Source organism: Oncorhynchus mykiss, chromosome 11 (genome assembly GCF_013265735.2).
Source record: "Oncorhynchus mykiss isolate Arlee chromosome 11, USDA_OmykA_1.1, whole genome shotgun sequence".
Lineage (NCBI taxonomy): Eukaryota > Metazoa > Chordata > Actinopteri > Salmoniformes > Salmonidae > Oncorhynchus > Oncorhynchus mykiss.
The window spans coordinates 55,125,836-55,148,872 of record NC_048575.1 but is presented as its reverse complement, the minus strand read 5'-3'; the positions used below and the strand labels follow the sequence as shown (position 1 = coordinate 55,148,872).

The following is a 23,037-nucleotide window of genomic DNA, read 5'->3' as shown; positions in this document are numbered from 1 at the left end:
GTTTTCTCCAGCATCTTCACAAGGTCCTTTGCTGTTGTTCTGGGATTGATTTGCACTTTTCACACCAAAGTACGTTCATCTCTAGGAGACAGAACGTGTCTCTTTCTTGATTGGTATGACGGCTGCATGATCCCATGGTGTTTATACTTGCGTACTATTTTTGTACAGATGAACGTGGTACCTTCACGCATTTGGAAATTGCTATCAAGGATGAATCAGACTTGTGGAGGTCTACAATTTTTTTCTGAGATCTTGGCTGATTTCTTTTGATTTTCCCATGATGTCAAGCAAAGAGGCACTGAGTTTGAAGGTAGGCCTTGAAATATATCCACAGGTACACCTTAAATTGATTCAAATTATGTAGCTTCTAGAAGCTTCTGAAGCCATGACATCATTTTCTGGAATTTTCCAAACTGTTTAAAGGCACAGTCAATTTAGTGTATGTAAACGTCTGACCCACTGGAATTGTGATACAGTGAATTATAAGTGAAATAATCTGTCTGTAAACAATTGTTGGAAAAATGACTTGTGTCATGCACAAAGTAGATGTCCTAACCAACTTCCCAACACTATAGTTCGTTAACAAGAAATTTGTGGGAAAACGAGTTTTAATGACTCCAACCTAAGTGTATGTAAACTTCTGACTTCAACTGCATATACTACTAAAAAAATGTCTGGTAGTTAAGTTAGACAAAAGCAGTCATGTATGACAAGTAAAATAACATAAGGGTGAAGAGAAGATTGACATTTTGCACAGCTCAAACAAATACTTTGATTAGTGTACTCTTTTTAATCATACATTTGCGTTACTTCAGATGGTTTCTATTTGTAAACCAGTTTTAATTCATGTCATCAATGAAAGTACATCTTTGCAGATGCAGCCCATTATTGATTAATGCGACAATAGACTACATTTTACATCATCCAACAACCTCACATAGCCTAAAATAACTGATTTATAACACACATAAATAAACTTGTTCTATTTCTATGGTTGATACCGTATGACATAAGAAAGGCTTGCATGAGACTGTTGTGAACATCTATTTTGGGAGTCATCCCACACTCCCTCCTACATCCATCTCTGCAATGCAATTTAATTATAAACCCTCATAAATTATTTTGCCAAGGGTAGATACAAAAGGAGGTGGCATTAACAGCATGACACAGCAGCTGTGGAGCACGGTCTACAAGGTACGGAGCCTAGGTACAATGGGTAACACTCACCTATGGGCAGAACCAGGAAGAAAGGCAGCCAGCAGAGCACGAAGCAGCCAACCACAATGCCCAGGGTCTTGGCGGCCTTCTTTTCTCGGGAGAACTTGAGGAGGCGCAGGGCGAAGTGTGTGTGGCTGCGCAGGGCCTCGTCCTCAGACACAGCCGTGTTGCCGCGGTGGATCCTCAGTGTGATGCTCTCTGAGTCTGACTTGTCTGTTTTGTGCCCCTTCCTCAGGCCCCGGCTCTCCTGGCGGGCCACCACATACACCCTGCAGTACATAGACAGTATGATGGCCAGCGGGAGGTAGAAGGAGCCCACAGCAGAGAAGATGGCATAGGCAGGCTCCTCTGTGATTTTACAGATAGACTCATCCTCAGGCGCCGGCTCCTTCCAGCCAAACAGAGGGCCGATGGAGATTGTGACAGACAGAGCCCACAGGCCCACCAGAGCTAGCAGTGCCCTGCGCTCTGTCACGATGGCTGGGTAGCGCAGCGGGTAGCTGACCCCAATGTAGCGGTCCACTGAGATCACACATAGGCTCATGATGGAGGCTGTGCAGCACAGCACATCCACCGCTGCCCACACGTTGCAGAATGGCCGTCCGAACACCCAGTACCCTAAGATCTCAAAGGTGGCAGAGAAGGGAAGCACGATGGAGCTCAGCAGGAGGTCTGCCACCGCTAAGTTGACAATGAAGTAGTGTGTGACTGTGCGTAGGTGTCGATGACAGACCACCGACAAGATAACCAGGATGTTCCCAAAAACCCCAAATATGATGAAGGTCCCAAGTATCAGTCCCAGCACCACAGCCTTGATCACATTGAGCTCTGGGACAAATGCCTGGCTGCAGTTGGAGCAGTTCTGTGTCGGAGGCTCTGGGGTCATGTTCATGTTGTCTGCTATAGGAACCATCTGTTCTCTATACAGTATTGATACACTGTGCTGCCCTGTACTGTAACAGTAGACTGATAAACAGACTGCAGACAGTTATGTTTGCTGAGAGAAGACAAGGACATCAGAGCACTTTCCTGAGAAATTAAAATAATTAAAATAAGGATCACATTAAGACTGTCATGTCAAATTATAATTTGACTGATGATGTCTCAATCTAATGAGCAATTAAGATGAATCAAAAATAGTAAGCTATGTTCTTGTTTTAAACACTGAGCGAGACACACATTGTGTATGCAGAGGAATGCTATTTAACACAGAAATCATAATCCATTTTGAGATTGTGCTTGATGTTAAGCCACAAGGTAAAATGCAGTTGGAGACCACAAAAGATCTTTGATGGAGTGTGGAGTTGACTCTGACAGTCTGACCTGTCAGAGTCGTATTTGGTTACTGAGGATCATGATCATAGGCATAGCTCTGAGGTCGATCTCTCTGATCTTCCCAATACCTACTTCAAAGTGTACAAGGGCAAGTCTGTGTCATATCAAAAATGTAGAATAGTGGGAAGAGGACAGTGAATCATATACAATCTGCAATCTGAGTAGTTTGGTTTTAGTTTGGCTCAATCCAACTGGAAGAGAATGCTGAAAGGTATTCTCACTGAGCCTGAGCTCCACACCAGACCGCTAGCCAGAGTAGGAGTCAGGAGGTAGGAGGGTTATTACAGGTGACAGGCCAGTCCCAGGGCAAGTCTGGCCAAGCCTCCTGAAAGTGGGAACAGCCTCAGCTTGGATGTGGATGAGTTGAATAGTCCCTGTGCATCTGTGGCATGACTCTCCCTGAAAAAAAAAGAGATACAGCCACAGTGATGCTTTGGTCTGAGTAAGACTAAGTATAAGCTGGTATGACATCCAACCACCACAACAGATCTCATGCAAAATCAAACCTCAGTAAGACAAGTCGCTACATCTTTTAAAACATTTTCAGACTGCCACAATTTGTATTCAGCCACGTGTTTCAATATCATTAGCTGCTTAAAATTACCTATCTGGCCCCTATCCAGTCCCATTGTATGGGAGATACAATCCCTTTTCTCGTCCTGAATTCATTTCCTTTTTGAAAGAAAAGCAGGTGCAGACTTTTGCACCTGCTGCAAATGCTGAGCAAATCTGTCCCTTTTTCTCAATTTATCTGTGTAGCCTAAGAATGGAATAGAAGGAAAGCCTCCATATAAAATTGGATTTGATTGCTGACTTTTATGACGTAAAAATGTATTCATCTGTCTTAAGACATGCAGTGTGCCATATCCTTTAATGTACTGTATACATTGCCTTCAGAAAGTATTCACACCCCTAGAATTTTTTCCACATTTTGTTGTTGTGTTGGAGCCTGAATTTTAAATATATTCAATTGAGGTTTTGTGTCACCCATCTACACACATTACTTCATAACGTCAAAGTCGAATTATGTTTTTAGAATTGTTTACAAATGAATTCAAAATGAAAAGTTGAAATGTCTTGAGTCAATAATTATTCAACCCTTTTGTTATGACAAACCTAAATAAGCTAAACATTTGCTTAACAAGTCATATAATAAGTTGCATGGACTCACTCTGTGTGCAATAATAGGGTTTAACATGATTTTCAAATGACTACCCTCATCTCTGTACCCTACACATACAATTTCAAGCACAGATTGAACCACAAAAACCAGGGAGGTTTTCCAATGGTTCGCAAAGAAGGGCACCCATTGGTAGATGGGTAATAAAAAGCAGACATTGAATATCCCTTTGAGCATGGTGAAGTTATTAATTACACTTTGGATGATGTATCAATACACCCAGTCACTACTAAGATACAGGTGCCCTTCCAAACTCATTTGCCAGAGAGGAAGGAAACTGCTCAGAAATTTCACCATGAGGCCAATAGTGATTTTTTTTGAAGTTACAGAGTTTAATGGCTGTGATAGAGGTTAACTGAGGATGGATCAACAACATTGTAGTTACTCCACAATACTAACATTAATGACAGAGTGAAAAGAAGGAAGCATGTACAGAATAAAAAATATTCCAAAACATGCATCCTGTTTGCAATAAGGCACTAAAGTAATACTGCAGAAAATGTGGCAAAGAAATTAACTTTTTGTCCTGAATACAAAGCGTTATGCTTGGGGAAAATCCAACACAACACATCATTGGTTACCACTATTCATATTTACAAGCATGGTGGTGGCTGCATTATGTTATGGGTATGCTTGTCATCGACAAAGGACCTGTGATTAATTTTAAAAAGTTTTTAAAAAATAAACGGAACCGATCTAAGCACAGGCAAAATCCTAGAGAAAAACCTAGTTTTCCAGTCTGATTTCCAACAGGCACTGGAAGACAAATTCACCTTTCCGCAGAACATTAACCTAAAACACAAGGCCAAATATACACTGGAGTTGCTTACCAAGACGACATTGAATGTTCCTGAGTGGCCTAGTTACAGTTTAGACTTAAATCGTCTTGAAACTCTACGGCAAGACCTGAAAATGGCTGTCTAGCAATGATCAAAAACCCACTTGAAAGCGCTTGATAAGTTGAAAAAAGAATAATGGGCAAATATTGTACAATCCAGGTGTGCAAAGCTCTTAGAGACTTACCCAGAAAGACTCACAGCTGGCTTTCTCTCCTTCGCTTTCAAAGAGTAAACTTTCATAATAGAGGACATAGCTATGTGTGCTCTATTTTTCAAGATCTTCCACATAAAAAACAACTGTCTGACTGATGTTAAATGTATCTAATCAGCTTTGTCACTGCTGCTCAATGGCATTTGGTACATGGACGTCATCTATGGAATTTAGATTTGATCGAATGCTTGACAACACATTAGAATAATAAAAGTAGATGGAAACAGCCCTAGTTTGGTTTATATTGGGTTATGATAAGCAGCTTTGACTTAGATGATGATATTAGAAGTTCATCTGAGTGCAGCTCTTAGACTATAAATCCATCAGTGTCAAGGTTTATGTATTCTAACCAATTCTCTTGTACTTTGTATGCACACCATCCATTACCATACAGAATAGGTGAAAGTGGAATCAATGGGTGGAAAAAACACACACGGGTAGTAATGGGTCTAAATTAAAACATGACTTAGTTCCCTACTGTCCTCCTTCCTTCTCTCTCCTCCATCATATTATTGGTTCTGTCTGCTTTCCAACAGACACTGTAAGACAAATTCACCCTTCAGCAGGACAATTACCTAAAACACAAGGCCAAATATACACTTGTGTTGCTTACCAAGATGACATTGAATGTTCCTGAGTAGCCTAGTTACAGTTTTGATTTAAATCGGCTTGAAAATCTATGGCAAGACTTGAAAATGGCTGTCTAGCAATGATTAACAACCAACTTGACAGAGCTTGAATAATATATTTAAGAATAATGGGCAAATATTGTACAATCCAGGTGTGCAAAGCTCTTAGAGACTTACCCAGAAATACTCACAGCTGAAATAGCTGCCAAAGGTGATTCTAACACGTATTTACTCAGGAGGGTGAATACTTATCCAATCAAGGTACATTAGTGTTTTATTTTCCATAATTTAAAAAAATATGTTCGAATTTTTCTTCCACTTTGACATTAAGAGTATTTTGTGTAGCTCATTGAGAAGAAAATGACAATTAAATCAATTTTAATCCCAAATTGTAACACAATAAAATGTGGAAAAAGTCAAGTGGTGTGAATCATTTCTGAAGGCACTGTAATTCATCTTGACTTTGTTGTATGGTGGTGATTCAACAATCTTTCGAGCTGTCTCTCCTTCGCCTTCAAAGAGTATACTTTCATAATAGAGGACATAGCGACATGTATTTTTCACAATGTCCCACAGAAAACACCCACTGTCTGACTGATGTAAAATTAATCTCATCAGCCTTGTCTCTGCTGCTCAATGGCATTTGGTACATGGACGTCATATATGGAATATACTGTAGATTTGATCGAATGCCTGACAACACAGTAGAATACTAAAAGTGGATGGAAACAGCCCTAGTTTGGTTTATATTGGGTTATGATAAGCAGCTTTGACTTAGATGGTGACATTAGAAGTTCATCTGAGTGCAGCTCTTAGACTATAAATCCATCAGTGTCAAGGTTTATGTATCCCAACCAATTATCTTGTACTTTGTATGCACACCATCCATTACCATACAGAATAGGTGAAAGTGGACCGTTAGTGATGGGTCTAAATTAAAACATGACTTAGTCCCTTACTGTCCTCCTCCCCTCTCTCCTCCGTCATATTATTATTACCGCAGCGTGACCTTTCCTCTGTGCCCTACAGAGTCCTGCTCCACACTGGCTGAGCAGCTGCTGAAGCAGCTTGGTGAACTCCTGTGTACAGCCAGATGCCACTTACATTCACACCTCCAACTAGTTCCTGCGTGTGGTGTGCTGCTGGAGAGAACACTGGGATGGTGCAATAATATTACTCACGGTGTGGGTTATAACACACAACAGCACTTGGCTTGTGTCCTAGCAGGGCGAGAGTGCTCATTTGCTTTAAGGGCAATATAGGTGCTGAACCAGTATCTCTAGACCTCTCTAACGCCCCGAAAGCTCAGATTCAAACTCCCATTCACCAGCTCTGAAAGCGTTCTAATGTCTAAATAAGTTTGTTGTTCCAAAAAAGGTCTAAATAAAAATGTACAAGCAACCCAAAAACAAAACATATTCTGCACCTCCAATCACTCATTACTGCCCCTCACAGGTCGGAAGTCTACAACAGCTCAATAAATTGGAGGTGCCGAATAGTCAATTTGCTTGTACATTTTTTATTTCATTTTTATTTAGACCTTTTTTGGAAGCACATACCAACCGTGACAGGAGTAAATGAAGATAATTTCTCAGCAAAACTGTTAATTTTAGTGATCAACAAACGTATTTTGACATTATAATGTTTGCATAGCTGGTGAATGGGAGTTTGAATCAGAGTTTTCTAGGCGTTAGAAATGTCTCTAATGCACAGATACTTACTTGGGTAGTGTACTAGCAGGATGAGAGAGTGCTCATTTGATTTCAGGGCAATATAGGGTGCTAAGACAGTGTCTGATTTTAGCCACTGAAGCGCGTGCGACAAATAAAAAACTGCCCATGGCAAACTTATGAATAAACAACAATGACATTTGCATCATTGTCACACATGAAAGCATTACTTAATGAGTATCCCTCAGCATAGTGCCTTGTAAGCAACATCTGGATGTTAGAAATTAGGTGCATACCAGACTCATGTGCACAGGTAACATGAAATGCCTCAATAAATTACCACAAACCCAAACCGCAAAGACATTATACTCAAATCAAGAAAACAAGGATTGTTTGTGTCTAGCAAGCTGCACAGACAGCCAACCCCCTCTAAATGGTGCCTGTTAGGATTTGTTCAAATTAGGGATGGTAAAAGAATTACATTATACCTGAGACAGTGTGTCCACATAACGGCAGACATGACTGCCCCTAAAGCGACATCCATTCTGTTCATGATTACATCACAATTACTGGTACGCTTTAATGAACAATTATCACATTATTGCAGTAGTATGGTGGTATTCACTGTCTCCGACCATTAGCTCTAGTCAAGTCATAATGCCAGAGAAGCCGTTGTTTGGAGTATATATTGGCGCGGGTGTTGTTAGGCCGAGACGAAGTCGGAGGCCAGCAAACCGTGGCCAATATATCCTCCGAACACTGGCTTCGAGGGCATTATCACTTTTATACAACGAGTTACCAACATATTCAAATAATGATTTACATATTTTCATTACAAACCTTATTTTGATTCATTTATTCATACTATTTCATCCTTCCACAAGATATAGTCCTGACACAAATCGAGGGTTGCTACCCAAGCTGGCTGGTCGTTCTTTCTATCGGTTCAGTTGCCAGAGACACGATCCAGTCGTTTTTGTTCTGTATCTATGGACACGACCCAGTTATTTGATCTAAATGTTCTATTGCCATACTTATCCCTTGCTTGCTAGCTAGCCAACTAAGGCTAACTTTGTCACGTCAAACAGTGCAGCCAGAATAAAAACAAAGTAGCTGCCTTTGCATTTGTTTAAGCTGTTTTCTAGTGGAATTTATTTGGATACATCAATAACGATGCGCTAATGAGGCACGATTTCACCTGGTATAGAAAATGTGATCCTCGTCAGGACACTATTGTTCATAGGAAATAGACAACAACACAGCAAACACAATTCCTTGAAACTGAAGCTGGAAAGACTGCAAACTAGCTGCACTTTGTTTCATTTTCTTTGTATATATCCAGAAAATTATGCTTATTCATGATTTCGACTGGCTGACAAAAGCTGCCTGCCTGTCTGTGTAATCCCGACTCGTGACAAGTTCATTACTATGCGACAGCCGTAGATCGAATATGAATATTGAAGCAATGTTGCAAATGTCGGAGAGACAGACAGCAATGTTTATACTAATCTCCGCTGTTGAAAACAACATTTTAGTCTAAAAGATGAGATAATGGCTAGATGTTCTTTGTAGTGGAGATATAAATTGCCTGGCTGGGCTGATGAGACAGTGGATTTCGCAGTCAAATGGAACAGAGTAAATAGGCATTTTAACATCATAGATTTAGCAGGTGGTCATTTGTAGAATATACACCAGCTGGAATGCGGTTTTAGCCAATCAGCATTCAGGATTAGACACACCCATTGTATAATGCTCAGTAATCACACTTTGTTTTTTCATACATTAATGGACTCTGTGGTGACCTCTCACAGCTCAATTCTATTACATGAAAAACTGATGGAAGACAATGAATATACAGTAGGCCCAGTGGGAAAAATACATAAAATAAATACAAATTCACAATTTATAAGAACAACATACTATTTCCTCTGCAAAGAAAGAAAGAAAGAAGCCATGGAAGCCATGGCCTAACTATGGACTGTTTCTCCTTACTGCTTGCTCTTCAAGGCTAATGCAAGGTGCAACGCAACAAACAATTAAACATATTATTTCATACATCGTTATAGCCTACTGTAGCAAGCACATAGGCTATAGGTTTTAGAATTATTTCATTGTACAAATGTAAACTACACAATCTAGGCTCTGCAAAAGCGCCACATATCTAACGTTGGTTAGGTTATTGAATAGTATTGAAAATGACAAAGTTTGTCTATAGACACTAGAAGGAAACGTTTTCTTTCTGTAAATAATAAGAATAATGAGAGAATGAAAAAGTCGAGTAGATGTTCCGTCTTTTTGACCATAACTGTGATTCTCATAAATTGAACTGTTTTCAATATACTTGGATGTAATTTTAAACCAATACTAGTCTACATTTCGTTCTCCTTAGACTATTTTTCCAATACGGTACATCAAAGTAGCCTATGCAATACATGAAAACATTAATAACATATCTGTTGACAATCCACTAAAAATAGATTGCAATAAATGAGTTACTTCTTCAAAAAAAATCGATCCCATTGACCAAAGCAATCAAACATTTTCACTGGACCGTTACTCACCTAACTCTTGACACTTGTCCGGATGGTTTGAACAGCAACAAATGTCAAGTATACGGAAAAGCAAAAAGAAAGATGAAAAAGGAGCATTGTAAGGTGTAAAAAGGACAGGGTGTTAATAACTGCGGGCTTTTGTGATATGCTACGTTTTCTCGACCGAGGTGAGGTATCGGATATTAATTCAGATAGCCAAGTGCGCTCCTAATGGAAAGCCCTGGATCCATTTAAGTGCTGCTCTTCAAGAGCATTTACTCCTTGAAACGATGACTACGAAATGAGTCATTGCTACCACCCCTTCACCCCCCCCCCCCCCCCCCCCCCCCGCCTCCACTATAGCCTATACATTTCAGCTTCCTTCCACAAATCAGCATACCATGCGTCATCAATATTTATACAAAACTTTAGATTTTCCCAGCGATTTCTCAACGATGGCACAGCCATATTTCATGGCTTCCAGAAAATTATGATTCATTATAGCACGGTCGAACTAAGGAATCGAATGAAACTGGTTTGGAGACAATGTATATTGTTTATTCTTGAATGAATTGGTTTACAGTTATGTTACATTAAACTCAAAATGATTGCGGTGGAGAGTCCATAAAGAAGACCTAAAGTTCTGGAAAATGCCTGAGGCACCCCCCCGCCCCCCACTGTGTTTTTAATGCTAAAAAAGATGTCTGCTGGTCAAAGAGTTTAGAAGAGCTGTAGAACAAAACATGTGTTTATGTGTTGTGGATTAAATATATTAGTCTCATATCCCCCATGGGCCTCAAACAAACACAAAGACGTAGACACACACAATAAGCAACAAGACATTGACACACATGGATAAATCCTCAAATAGTACAAACTGCCATGCGGTTGAAATCTTATCTCAAATGGTTCCAGATGTAAGATATTTATGGGGTGCTGGGAACTGTACGATATCTGAGCCCTACAGTGAGAGATGACTGTAGTTAGGGCACTGAAGATAAATTACTTTACCAGGGATAGATGTCCCTGAAAAGACCATCTGACCATCTTCGGCTTCAACAATTCATCTGAGGCTCATTACTTTCATCGATATGCTGTGCTTTACTCCTAGTCCCCCCCCCCCTCTCTACCATCCATTGTAAACTGTCCATAGCTTGTTTGTTTTCAAGCTCATAAAGATTCAACACCAACACAAGCCTTTAGGGTGATACTGTATCATAGCAAAGAATCCTTTCTCCCCCACAAGCAGATGAGCAGCGAACCACCTCTCAGTACCTGCTTCTCCTGCCTGGGGACGATTCACTTTCCCCTCACAGCGCTTACAGTACATCACCATGACAACTCCTAGTTGTTCATCATCATTTAAAATGACTAGCAATGGTACACTCATAGAAAAAGGGTTCCAAAAGGGTTCCTTGGCTGTCCCCATAGAACTGTTTTGAGTTCCATGTTGAATCCTGTGGAGGATTTTACATGGGACCCAAAAGATTCTACCTGGAACCAAAAAGGGTTATTCAAAGCGTAAGCCTTTTAGGTTCTTGATATAACCTTTTTTTCTAAGAGTGTTGTTACAGATGCTGTATCTTAATTTGATCAACCTGTTGTTGCAGGAATGTTCCTAACGAAAAATGCATCAACCACTACAAAAAATGTCCAATAACTATAATTCCCATAATAATTCCCATTTCTTGTCGCTGCAGGATTGTTTTCCTGCTGTAGCAAACTGGCTCAAATTAAGATCCTACATCTGTATGTAAACATATTTAGTAAACATATAATAAACATATTTAGCAGTGATGAAATTTGGGTTGCACAGAGGGGTTGGGTCAAATGCGGAAGACACATTTCGGTTGAATGCATTCAGTTGTGCAACTGACTAAGTATCCCCTTTCCCTTTCCCACATTTGGGTTGCTGCAGAGCAAATCTGTTCTGACCCTTCCTTACTAAACATCTAACATTTTAATTCACTGATGAGATATTATCAGTGATTAAAAAAAAACCAAGAACGTCATTAAATTGAATGATGGACTATGAACACATGCTAAACATTTTAAATAAATAACTGTGCTGCGCTGTGCTGTGCTGCGCTGTGCTGTGCTGTGCTGCGCTGTGCTGTGCTGTGCTGCGCTGTGCTGTGCATGGATCAAGGTATATTATCTTATGAGATTAATTTGGTTAGAGATGAGAGATTTCTCTAAATGTTAGAACAAGAGCAGACTATTACTATAACAGATTGTATCTCTCTTTCCCTTTCTTTCCACCCCATCTCTCTCTCTCTCTCTCTCTCTCTCTCTCTCTCTCTCTCTGTGTCTGTCTGTCTGTTCATCTTGTCAAGTTCCATCTGTAAAAGACCTGTCTGAATGGCAATTATCAGTCTGAGCCGTTCAGTCTGCTGAGTTTTGATGTTTTTAAAATCAAGTTAGAGAACATTACACTTAACTGAGGGACATATCTTGCCTAAACATTTATACAAATTTTGCCATTTACACCGACACTCACCTTAATGACTTCCGCTAGAGATGTTCTTGTTGTCGATCAAATATGTTCCTTGACGACAACTCCTCAAATTTCACATACATACACATTTTAAACACAGTTATTAGTTGATTGGAGCACACAACCCTCTTTTGGATTTACTGACAAAAAATAATGTAGTTCAGTTTCAGCTGCAAGAGCCTTCAAAATGTTAGATGACATTGTATGATCATGGACATCTGTCCAGCAGCCGCTTATAGATACCCGGGTCTTCACATTTACACAGGAAGGTGACAGTCTTAGTCATCCATTTGAACCGAGAATAAAGCCTTACGGAATCTGACGAAATGTGTTAGCGCACCAGCCAATCCTCCACCCACACACAAAAACATCTCAGGTAGAAAAAAAGACAGGCTTGTGCATCATTGGTTGAAGTGTGTTCAAGCCTCACATGGGCAGACAGATTGAAGATGAGGAAGAAATTCTTGCAGGCTTGAAAACCAACATTATCTTGTCAGATAATATTCAACAGGTTAGAAGTACAAGAGCCAAATCAGTGAATATCTCATTCTCTGTGAACCCCTCACTTTAGCTAATTTCACCTTTTCCATCCATTTTAGAGGAATTTAAAACGTTCTATCTATGTAACGGCGGCTATGGGGAGCATCGACTAACGACCCCAGCTCAGTAGGAAGAGATGAACCCTGCTTGGGTAGAGCCAAACAAACTAACACTGGCCACCGCTCCGTGAGTGAATCAACTGCAGTGTTAGTTTGGCCCGGTGCCCATAGTTAGCCTATAGCCCAAAATCCTATGCCTTTCATATGTTTCTAATCGGGCCATAGTGATACTGCTTATTATTGTCATTGTTGTAAACGCGGAATTTTAAAAAATGATCTTTGATTTCACTTTGGCCTGCCTCTGCGGTTGTGTTTGCCGTGGGATTTTAGAACTCTGTGTTTGACATTTCCAGTCATGGCACTGTCTGAATTGCTGTAATGAAGTCGGCCCTAATTATTTTTGCCGATGGAACTCTGCCCCCAAACAGGACTCTAATTATGGCCCTGCTGCAGCTGCCTGACTGCTGCACATACACAAACATCCCCGGGGCTATGCACATCTGGTATTATGCTATAACTGACTGTGGGGGGAAAATGCTCTCGTGGTTATCATCTAAAATGACAACCCTTCACGTCTCCTTTGGACCAATGACAAACTATTTTAGATGTTGACAAACTGACTCTTGCGTGAGTTAGGGCTTGGTTTCACACATGGTTTAATCATGTTACTATGTTGATGTGTTTTACTGGCTTTAGTGTCATGTCTTTTGAGTCTTAATGAGTGAGATTTGAAAAGGAAAATCAATGCCTTACACCCTGAAACAGAAATAAAAATACCAGTACTAATATTTTTCCAATTAAAATGGCCATTACATCTTTATGTTAAAAGTAACATGAAGTCAATGTAAATGAAGTATTGGTTGCCATCAAGTCTAACCATCTGTTTTATCTGATCACGGAGTAATTATCTAATAATCCTCTGAATCAGTTTCACATCAATACAACATTATTTAAGATTCCATTACCAAATTCCAGAAGGAACTGTTGGGCCATCATTAATTAAACAATACCGATACATTTTAGTAGCTTTGTTTACTCAAAAATTCTATACAAGGAAATAAATGTTTCCCACAGACATTTTTGTTTGCGCTCTCTGCACTACCAGAAATTTATACCAGAAAATGGTGAAAAAGTCTATGCAATGCATAATTTAAAGTGCCTTCAGAAAGTATTCACACCCCAAGAAAAAATGAAACACTAATATATCTTGATTAGATAAGTATTGATTCCCCTGAGTAAATACATGTTGAGCATGTTGAGCATGTTGAGCATGTTGAGCTGAGTCTTTCTGGGTCGGTCTCGAAGAGCTTTGCACACCTGGATTGCACAATATTTGCCCATTATTTAAAAAAATTACGTATCAATCTCTGTCAAGTTGGTTGTTAATCATTGCTAGACAGACATCTTGCCATTGATTGTCAAGACGATTTAAGTCAAAACTGTAACTAAGCCACTCAGGAACATTCAATGTTGTCTTGGTAAGCAACTCCAGTGTTTATTAGGCCTTGAGTTTTAGGTTATTGTCCTGCTGAAAGATGCATTTGTCTCCCAGTATCTGGTGGAAAGCAGACTGGACCAGGTTTTCATCTAGGATTTTTCCTGTGCTTAGCTCTGTTCTGTTTCTTTTTATCCCACCAAAAACTCCCTAGTCCTTGCCGATAACAAACGTATCCATAACATGGTGCAGCCACCAACATGCTTGAAAATATGAATAGTGGTACTCAGTGTTGTTGTGTTGGATTTGTCGCAAACATAATGCTTTGTATTCAGGACAAAAAGTTGATATATTTTCCACATTTTTTTTGCAGTATTACTTTAGTGCCTTATTGAAAGCAGGATGCATGTTTTGGAATATTTGTCATTTAGGTTAGTATTGGGGAGTAACTACAATGTTGTTAATTAAACTGTTAAATTAAACTCTGTAAACTGTTTTAAAATCCCCATTGGCCTCATGGTGAAATCCCTGAGTGGTTTCCTTCCCCTCTGGAGTGACTAGGTGTATTGGTACACCATCCAAAGTGTAATTAATAACTTCACCATGCTCAAAGGGATATTCAGTGTGCCCTTCTTTGTGAGGCATTGGAAAACCACACTGGTCTTTATGGTTGAATCTGTGCTTGAAATTCACTACTCGACTGAGGGACATTACAGATAATTGTATGTGTGGGGAACAGAGATGGGGTAATCATAAAAAAAGTGAGTCCATGCAACTTATTATGTGAATTGTTAAGCACATCTTTACTCCTGAACGTACTTAGGCTTGCCATAACAAAAGGGTTGAATACTCAAGGCATTTCAGCTTTACATTCTATATAAATTTGTAAACATTTCTAAAAAACGAAATTCCACTTTGACCTTGTGGGGTATTATGTGTAGATCGGGTGGAACTCAGGCTGTAACAGAACAAAATGTGGAAAAAGTCTAGGGTTGTAAATTCTTTCTGAAGGCACCGTACTGTATATGCTGTACTGCATTATAAAATACAACATTTAGAACATCAAGGAATAAGCTTGTATTGTTTTTCACTTCAAAAGTGTGATGACAACACAAATAGCAGCATGTACGTGTCATACGTGTGTGTCCAGGTGGATACGTGTTGTCTCAAGAGTCTAATAACTTGCCAGAGAAGAGATTCATTTATTTCATACAAAGCAACTCTGATGAGTCTATCACAGTAGCGGTGGAACGAGTCCTCAGATATTTAAATGAAATCTTCCCTGTTTGACTCACATTTAGCCGTAAGATAATTCATAATCTGAGCATTTACTCCATGAACGCTGTGTGTGACCCTGGCAAAGCGCTCATATCACTGTTTCCCCGCTAGCTAGCTGGAGGGCTGTACTGTGAGGATGCTATCAGACACCCCTTCCTAAACGGGGCTCTCTAGTTTGTCTATGTGTTGATGGTCCAATTTTCCCAGGACCAGAGGGGCAATGTGGAATAGTATAGTATTTTTAAAGGAAGGAAGACAATTTCCCTCTATCATCTGCAACGACATCAATTATTTATCAGTGTAAAAGTCGTGCAGTATTGTTATTCTTTGTGTGTTTGAATCATCAGGTAACCTGAGTAGACTTTGTCTGCCTCTGCCCTGTTTTCTCTTCTCAGACAACACCAAGTGTATCTACTTTATTGACCTGTGCAGAGCGATCAGTCACATCTCTTATTGCACAGACACCGGATAGATAATCAAATCATTTCTAGTCTGTTAAACACTGTCTGAGACACAGCCTAGGTCAACAACGACAACATATTCTGGGAAGTGATGTTCTTTAATTGTTTTGTTGACTCAATATCACCATTAATTGAAAAAGTCAACTTATCGTATCACAGTTAATAAATTGATTAGAGGGCTCATTGATATTTTTACAGAACACAGAGCTCTGGACAAGATTGACCCTGCAAAGACTGGTTTATTCAGTATATGGGAGAAATATACAGAGATGAAAAATGATATCTAAGAGAAAGGAGACACTGCCCTGAATAAGAGAAACAGTATATTTAAGCACATCAATCCATATCTGAGTACAAGCCTCAGGGCAAAGGATGTGATATAACCATATTAGATAAGAATTTCAGATAACAGTAATTGCCAATTCAATCTGACATGTTGTCATCGTATGAAAATGAATTTCTAACATGGATTACTATGACAATGTGCACCATTTCATGTTTATTGACAAAGACTGTTGAGCTGCAACTGATGGCTTGTGTGTGTGTGTGTGTGTGTGTGTGTGTGTGTGTGTGTGTGTGTGTGTGTGTGTGTGTGTGTGTGTGTGTGTGTGTGTGTGTGTGTGTGTGTGTGTGTGTGTGTGTGTGTGTGTGTGTGTGTGTGTGTGTGTGTGTGTGTGTGTGTGTGTGTGTGTGTGTGTGTGTGTGTGTGTGTGTGTGTGTGTGTGTGTGTGTGTGTGTGTGTGTGTGTGTGTGTGTGTGTGTGTGTGTGTGTGTGTGTTTGAGTGTGTGTGTGTGTGTGTGTTTGAGTAGGGGTGGGAGGTGATCCCTGCACAGTTTTGATTGTTATTTCAACAGAGCTTCTTAATTTTATTCACACAAACAACAGGAAGTGACAGATGCAGTAGCTGGAGGTTCTAATACAGTTACCATCTGTTGATTTGACTTTCTTTCATACAGATCTAGGATCTTCATTTGAGCCAGTTGGCTACGGCAGGAAAATAATCTTGCAACAAAAGGAAATGAAAATTATTATGTGGATTATAATTAATGAAACATTTGTGTAGGGGTTGATACAATTTTTGTTAGGGCAAATCAAGTTTGAAAATTCAAAGTGAAAATTACAAACTTTAGGGAGAAGTCCAAATCTACACAATTGTTACCCAGTGGAAAACAGTGGAGGGTTAAGCTTTTTACATTTCAGTCAGGGAGAGGGTTTAGTACTTTTTTATTAAGTCCAGGGGAGGGTCATGTAATTGGTAATCGATTAAAAGTCATATTGCTCAGTGTTTGAGAATTAGTTGCTTGTTATATCTCGATGTGTGCCCATTGCAGCCTCTCATTCCTGATTCTCTGCTGGGAGCACAATATCAAGTGCGCCTAAAGTGGTCTCAATCAAATGATCCATAGCTTATACTATAGGCTATAGGCAAACACGAAGAGCACGTTCGGAGAAGCGCAGGGCAAAGTAATATTTCTAAGAAAATGTACTTCCTTCCCGAGTTTTTGCGCTGCTGGGATGGTGTATATATAACTAGGCTACATTGCATTATACACTGCAGTGATAGGCTTTGCCAATCGTAAGCCCTGGCCTGCCCTATTTGTGCTGTGTACCAGTGTCACTTCAGGGGTTTCTTATAACAACTTCAGGGGCTTCTTATAACAACAACAAAATATTGTGTCCAAAAAATGCTTTATCTGTGGTGTGGACCAGGCCTACTGATGTCCTGTTCAGTTTGAGAGGGAGAGAGTGAAGATGACCGGAGGTAAGCTTGTTACTGCTGTAATATAAAACAATATGTTTTCTTTGCCCATAAGGAAGCTAATTACCAGAGTTATTGAACTCACAATAAGCCATGTTTACATAATTTACTATGAATTTGGCAGCCACAGAGATGGACAGCGCAGGTGCTGAAAGTAGGCCAATTTGAGATGGCTTCATTTAAAATGGATTCATTTTAATTGTAATTTAGCCTACGAAGAACAAGAGGGGCTTTGTGTTGGAACCTATTTCTTCCTATTCAAGAAAAAGATAAATAAGTTTGACAGACAAAATTCTAGTCTACTATCCACATATTTTGTCTGCCAATTCCTTCAGTCACCATGCACTCCTTAAATATCTCAGTGTCAGTGAATGGTTTAGTAAAGTGTTAAGTTAAAAACAGGGCTGAAATTGAGGAGTATGTGAAGGTATTGTGGTCTTTGATAAAGAAAATGTCTAAAAGCATAGGGCTTTTAGACATATATTTTTTTATGGGCCTGATTATATAAAGCGATCTATTACAATGCTTTAGTCCGCAATGCTTTGTGCTAGAAACAAACTGAAACAAACTGTCAAATTCCAGGGAAAGATGTGACTCCGATACATATGGGATATCATATGGGTTTGTCTGTATGGCATTCAGAGGCTGCGCTACAACCTTCTATACCTGAGGAGAGAAAACATTGACTATGCTTGGGAAGTAATGTGTGATTCTGTCACTATCAATCAGTTGCGGTGCGTGGATAAAATCACTAGGGAAGCCGACATTCTTGGACCACTAAACAATTATTGATTTTGAACCACAGAGAGTTACCACAAGTCGCAAAGAAAACAAGAGCTGCCTCCACTATTCCAGCACCATTTCAACTTCAACATTTCAACATCATCAAATCAACTCTAATTAGTCTAATACAGTGACAACTAAAAGATAACAAAAACAATTTAGTCCAATCAACTTAAGCTAAATATGTGGATGCCCATACTTCTGATTTCTGTGTGCATGTGTGTGTGCGTGCGCGTTCATGCGAGTAGAAAAACATGTTGACTCACCCTACTTGTAGAGAAACACCAATGCCATCCTCCTCTTTCATGTTGACGAAACGGTCTATCACTTTGTCATACAGTACACGCTAATATTTTTTTACCTGGCTAAAACGCTTGCTTGTTAGCCTAACTTCTGTTCATGGGCATCGTTAGCTAGTTAACATTAGGCTTCTACATCTAGCTACATATTGAACTTAACTTATATTGAATCGCCTTATAATCATTGGCCAGTATGGAGAATTAAGTAAAACCACAAGTCCAGCCACCGGAGGACAACAACAGAAGGAGATGAAACAAATCAAGTTTTTCTGTCAATGTCATATGCTCTCGATGGGATTTGATATGAGGGACGCCAAGCTGGTGTCCCTTGACACTTTTTTTTTGTTGTTGCGCCAGGACCATTCACAGTTGTTTAGCCCACAAGCTAATGTTTTATACATTTTTATCAAGAAAGAACAAAAGCTTGCTTGGCTTCCCATGTCTTCAATGCTACAGGCAGCAACAATGTGATACTCGTTTCGACCAGACAGCATCAGATAGACGGCCTACACGTAGAGAGACAGAGGGGCGCTGTTTTGCTCGCTCGGATTCTCCTGTGAAAAACATTTAGCCTCTTGCAAATTCAAGGGAAATTATGAAACACAGAGAGGAAAGTTAAATTTTTTTTATTTAAATGTCAATATTTTATTGGTCCATTTTTTGGGGAAGCCTGGCTTCCCTTGGCATCATGAATACACTCCACTGTTATCAATTGATATTCAACATTTCAACAGGCGATTCAACAACATACTAACTCCAAATCAGTCAGGAGCAAGCCAGGTAGCCTAAGAAGGAACGGAAGTTAATTATTTAGACTATATTATTCTTATTTCAAGGCTATAGCTTGTCATTTAAGAAATCAATTTTGAAGCATTTGTGACATGCTAGAAGGCTGGAAGGAACACTCAGCATGTAACAACAGCACTTCAACAACATGCCTATACATTTCACATTTAGACTACATAAAATGAAATGTAAAAAAATATGACTTAGAATTAAATAATCATGAAATGAAAAAATGCCTTATTAGGCTATACAGTGCCTTTTGAATTAACTTTTAGAAACATGAGTTTGGCCAGTCAGGTTTGATGATCATGCGGTGAGCTATGCATGCCTAGTGTCACGGTTTTCTAGGTGTGAAGGAGAGTCGGACCAAAATGCGGCGTGTCTATTGCAATCCATGTTTAATGAAGAAACACACTAAACACAAACACTACCAAAACAATAAACTTAACGAAAACCGAAACAGCCTATACTTGTGTATCCTAACACAGCCACAATGACATCAGGACACTAAGGACAATCACCCACGACAAACTCAAAGAATATGGCTGCCTAAATATGGTTCCCAATCAGAGACAACGATAAACACCTGCCTCTGATTGAGAACCACTTCAGACAGCCATAGACTTAGCTAGAACACCCCACTAGCTACAATCCCCATACATACACACCACATACAAAAACCCATGCCACACCCTGGCCTGACCAAATAAATAAAGATAAACACAAAATACTTTGACCAGGGTGTGACACCTAGTTTGTTAATTTATATTCCCATGCCCTATTCACTGTCGACACAAATCTATTTTGTTACAACAATATCATGGAATAAAATAGGATAAATTAGAAAATTATAGTTTCACCCTACCTGATGATATGCGCCTGCTGTGATTGTGACTAGTGGGCAGTATTTTCCTTTTTGGAAAAATAACGTTCCCGTAGTAAACGGGATATTTTGTCAGGACAAGATGCTAGAATATGCATATAATTGACAGCTTAGGATAGAAAACACTCTAAAGTTTCCAAAACTGTAAAAATATTGTCTTTGAGTATAACAGAACTGATATTGCAGGCAAAAGCCTGAGAAAAATCCAATTCGGAAGTGACTCATCTTTTGAAAGCTCTGCGTTCCAATGCATCCCTATTGAGCAGTGAATGGGCTATCAACCAGATTACTTTTTCTCCGTATTCCCCAAGGTGTCTACAGCATTGTGACATAGTTTTACTCATTTATGTTGAAGAATACCCGTAAGCGGCTACATTGCGCAAGTGGTCACCTGATGGCTCTCAGAGTGATTCTCGTGTAAAATACAGAGGTAGCCATTATTCCAATCGGTCCTACTGAAAAACCAATTGTCCCGGTGGATATATTATCGAATAGATATTTGAAAAGCACCTGGAGGATTGATTATAAACAACGTTTGCCATGTTTCTGTCGATATTATGGAGTGTTTTCGTGACTGCAATTTCCAGGTGATTTCTCAGCCAAACGTGAAGAACAAACGGAGCTATTTCACCTCCAAAAATAATATTTTTGGAAAAATGGAACATTGGCTATCTAACTGGGAGTCTCGTGAGTGAAAACATCCGAACCTCATCAAAGGTAAACGATTTAATTTGATTGCTTTTCTGATTTCCGTGACCAAGTTACCTGCTGCTAGCTGGACAAAATGCTATGCTAGGCTATCGATAAACTTACACAAATGCTTGTCTAGCTTTGGCTGTAAAGCATATTTTTTTAAATCTGAGATGACAGGGGGATTAACAAAAGGCTAAGCTGTGTCTCAATATATTCCACTTGTGATTTTCATGAATAGGAATATTTTCTAGGAATATTTATGTCCGTTGCGTTATGCTAATTAGTGTCAGTCGATGATTACGCTCCCGGACCCGGGATGGGGAGTTACTAGAGTTTTTTTTTTAAAGAAATGTATTTTTCTCAAATTCATTGATGATCAGATGCTTCAGTTGTAACTGGTTCTGTAAATAAGATCATAGTTTCATAGTTTGTAGTGCTTTTATTATAATTGAGATCGTTTCACCCCTACCGTTGTCTGCAGTGGTCTGTATTATCCACAACCTTCTGGCTACTTTGCCATGTAATGCTTAAAAAACAAAGAACAGTTTCTAAAACGGCATATCTAAGGCTCTGGTCTGTCCTAGGAGTGAGGTTAAATGGCATATAAAGATATATATTTTGCTGAAGGGAGGGCCATCCATTTTCACTTCAGAGAGGTAATATTTTCTCCAGGTATCCATCATTATAAATAACGTACCGTCCCTTAGAAGCCTTTTTAAACCTTGAATGCACTGCAAGTTTGCTTTTCTGCCATGCAGGAAAATTCCTGCAACAACAGGATCATCAAATTAAGATATCTGTATCTGTGTGCATACAAAATAAATGAGTCATGACTATGCACTATACTGCGAACATGTATAATCATGTATGATCTGACAGCTACCTCAAGGTGAAGGTTATAAGTTAAATAATGCATGGGAAGACGATGTAGGGAAAGCTGTCAACTAAAACCAATACTAAATCACAATGTACTGAATATTTCAGCACTAACTAACTAATAACATCACTGACAGTATCACATTATGTAAACCTACATGTGATAGATCTATTGATTTTATGAAAAGACAGATAATGACATTGTCAGTAAGTGTCTCCAAGCCAGTAAGCTAGCATCTTCTGCCGAGAAGAATGCCAGGTAGCCTATAGCCTAGTTTATTTTGAATTATTTATTTATTTATTTATTCACAACAAAGAAAATAAGTAAAAGACAAAACAGTACAGATAAAAAAACAGGAAAAAACGGTGTGCAGGTGAGGTTAGAAGCCCAAAGGTAATTATATGAAAACCACACCACAAATATAAGTTTACATTTTTTTTATTCAATCAGTTAAAAATAACAAAGCATATTAATTATAATTCTACATACTTTACCCAGTAAACAGGAAAACAAGAAAAAACATGTGTGTGTGTGTGTGTGTGTGTGTGTGTGTGTGTGTGTGTGTGTGTGTGTGTGTGTGTGTGTGTGAGAGAGAGAGTGAGGCTACATGGAGGGGATCATTGGATAGTTTGGTTCATAAAGCTGACCCCCAGTCTTCGCTTGAAGTTATTGAGGGATGATGAGGTTTTGGCAATGTGAAGATAAGAATTCCAGAGTATGGTACCTCTGTATCTGATAGAGAAATGTGAGGTGTGGCAGTAGGGAGGGTGAAGGTTATCATAGTGTCTTGTGTAATATAGATGGATTTCAGAATTAGTCTGGAAGAATACATTCAAGGGTTTAGGTAAACTGTCTGGGAGATAGGAGTATTTGTAGATGAAAGTGCATAATTGGCATACATTAATGTTGTAAATAGACAAGTTTCTTAAACAAAGGTGCAGATGGAGCCAGGTAATTAGAGGAGGTGGCTAGTCTTTCAAATGTATTTTGTATGATGAATAATTTGTGTAGGTAAGAGGCATATGTACTGGCCCAGACAATATTATAATAAATGAGATATGGGTCAATTAAGC

The 23,037-nt window shown here is 39.3% G+C and overlaps 1 protein-coding gene across 2 annotated transcripts in view; it reads right to left on the bottom strand.

Moving 5' to 3' along the window:
- Positions 1–9,880, bottom strand: part of adra1a (adrenergic, alpha-1A-, receptor) — a 17,557-nt gene extending 7,677 nt beyond the window's left edge. Inside the window, exons 1-2 of one of the 2 annotated variants that reach the window (XM_036934615.1) lie at positions 9,644–9,880; positions 1,228–2,952 (exon numbers count right to left, since the gene is read on the bottom strand). In XM_036934615.1, the coding sequence (XP_036790510.1) occupies positions 1,228–2,131 (904 nt within the window). In that variant the 5' untranslated portion in view covers positions 2,132–2,952; positions 9,644–9,880. 2 annotated transcript variants of the gene reach the window in all.
- Between the last annotated feature and the right edge of the window lie 13,157 nt (positions 9,881–23,037).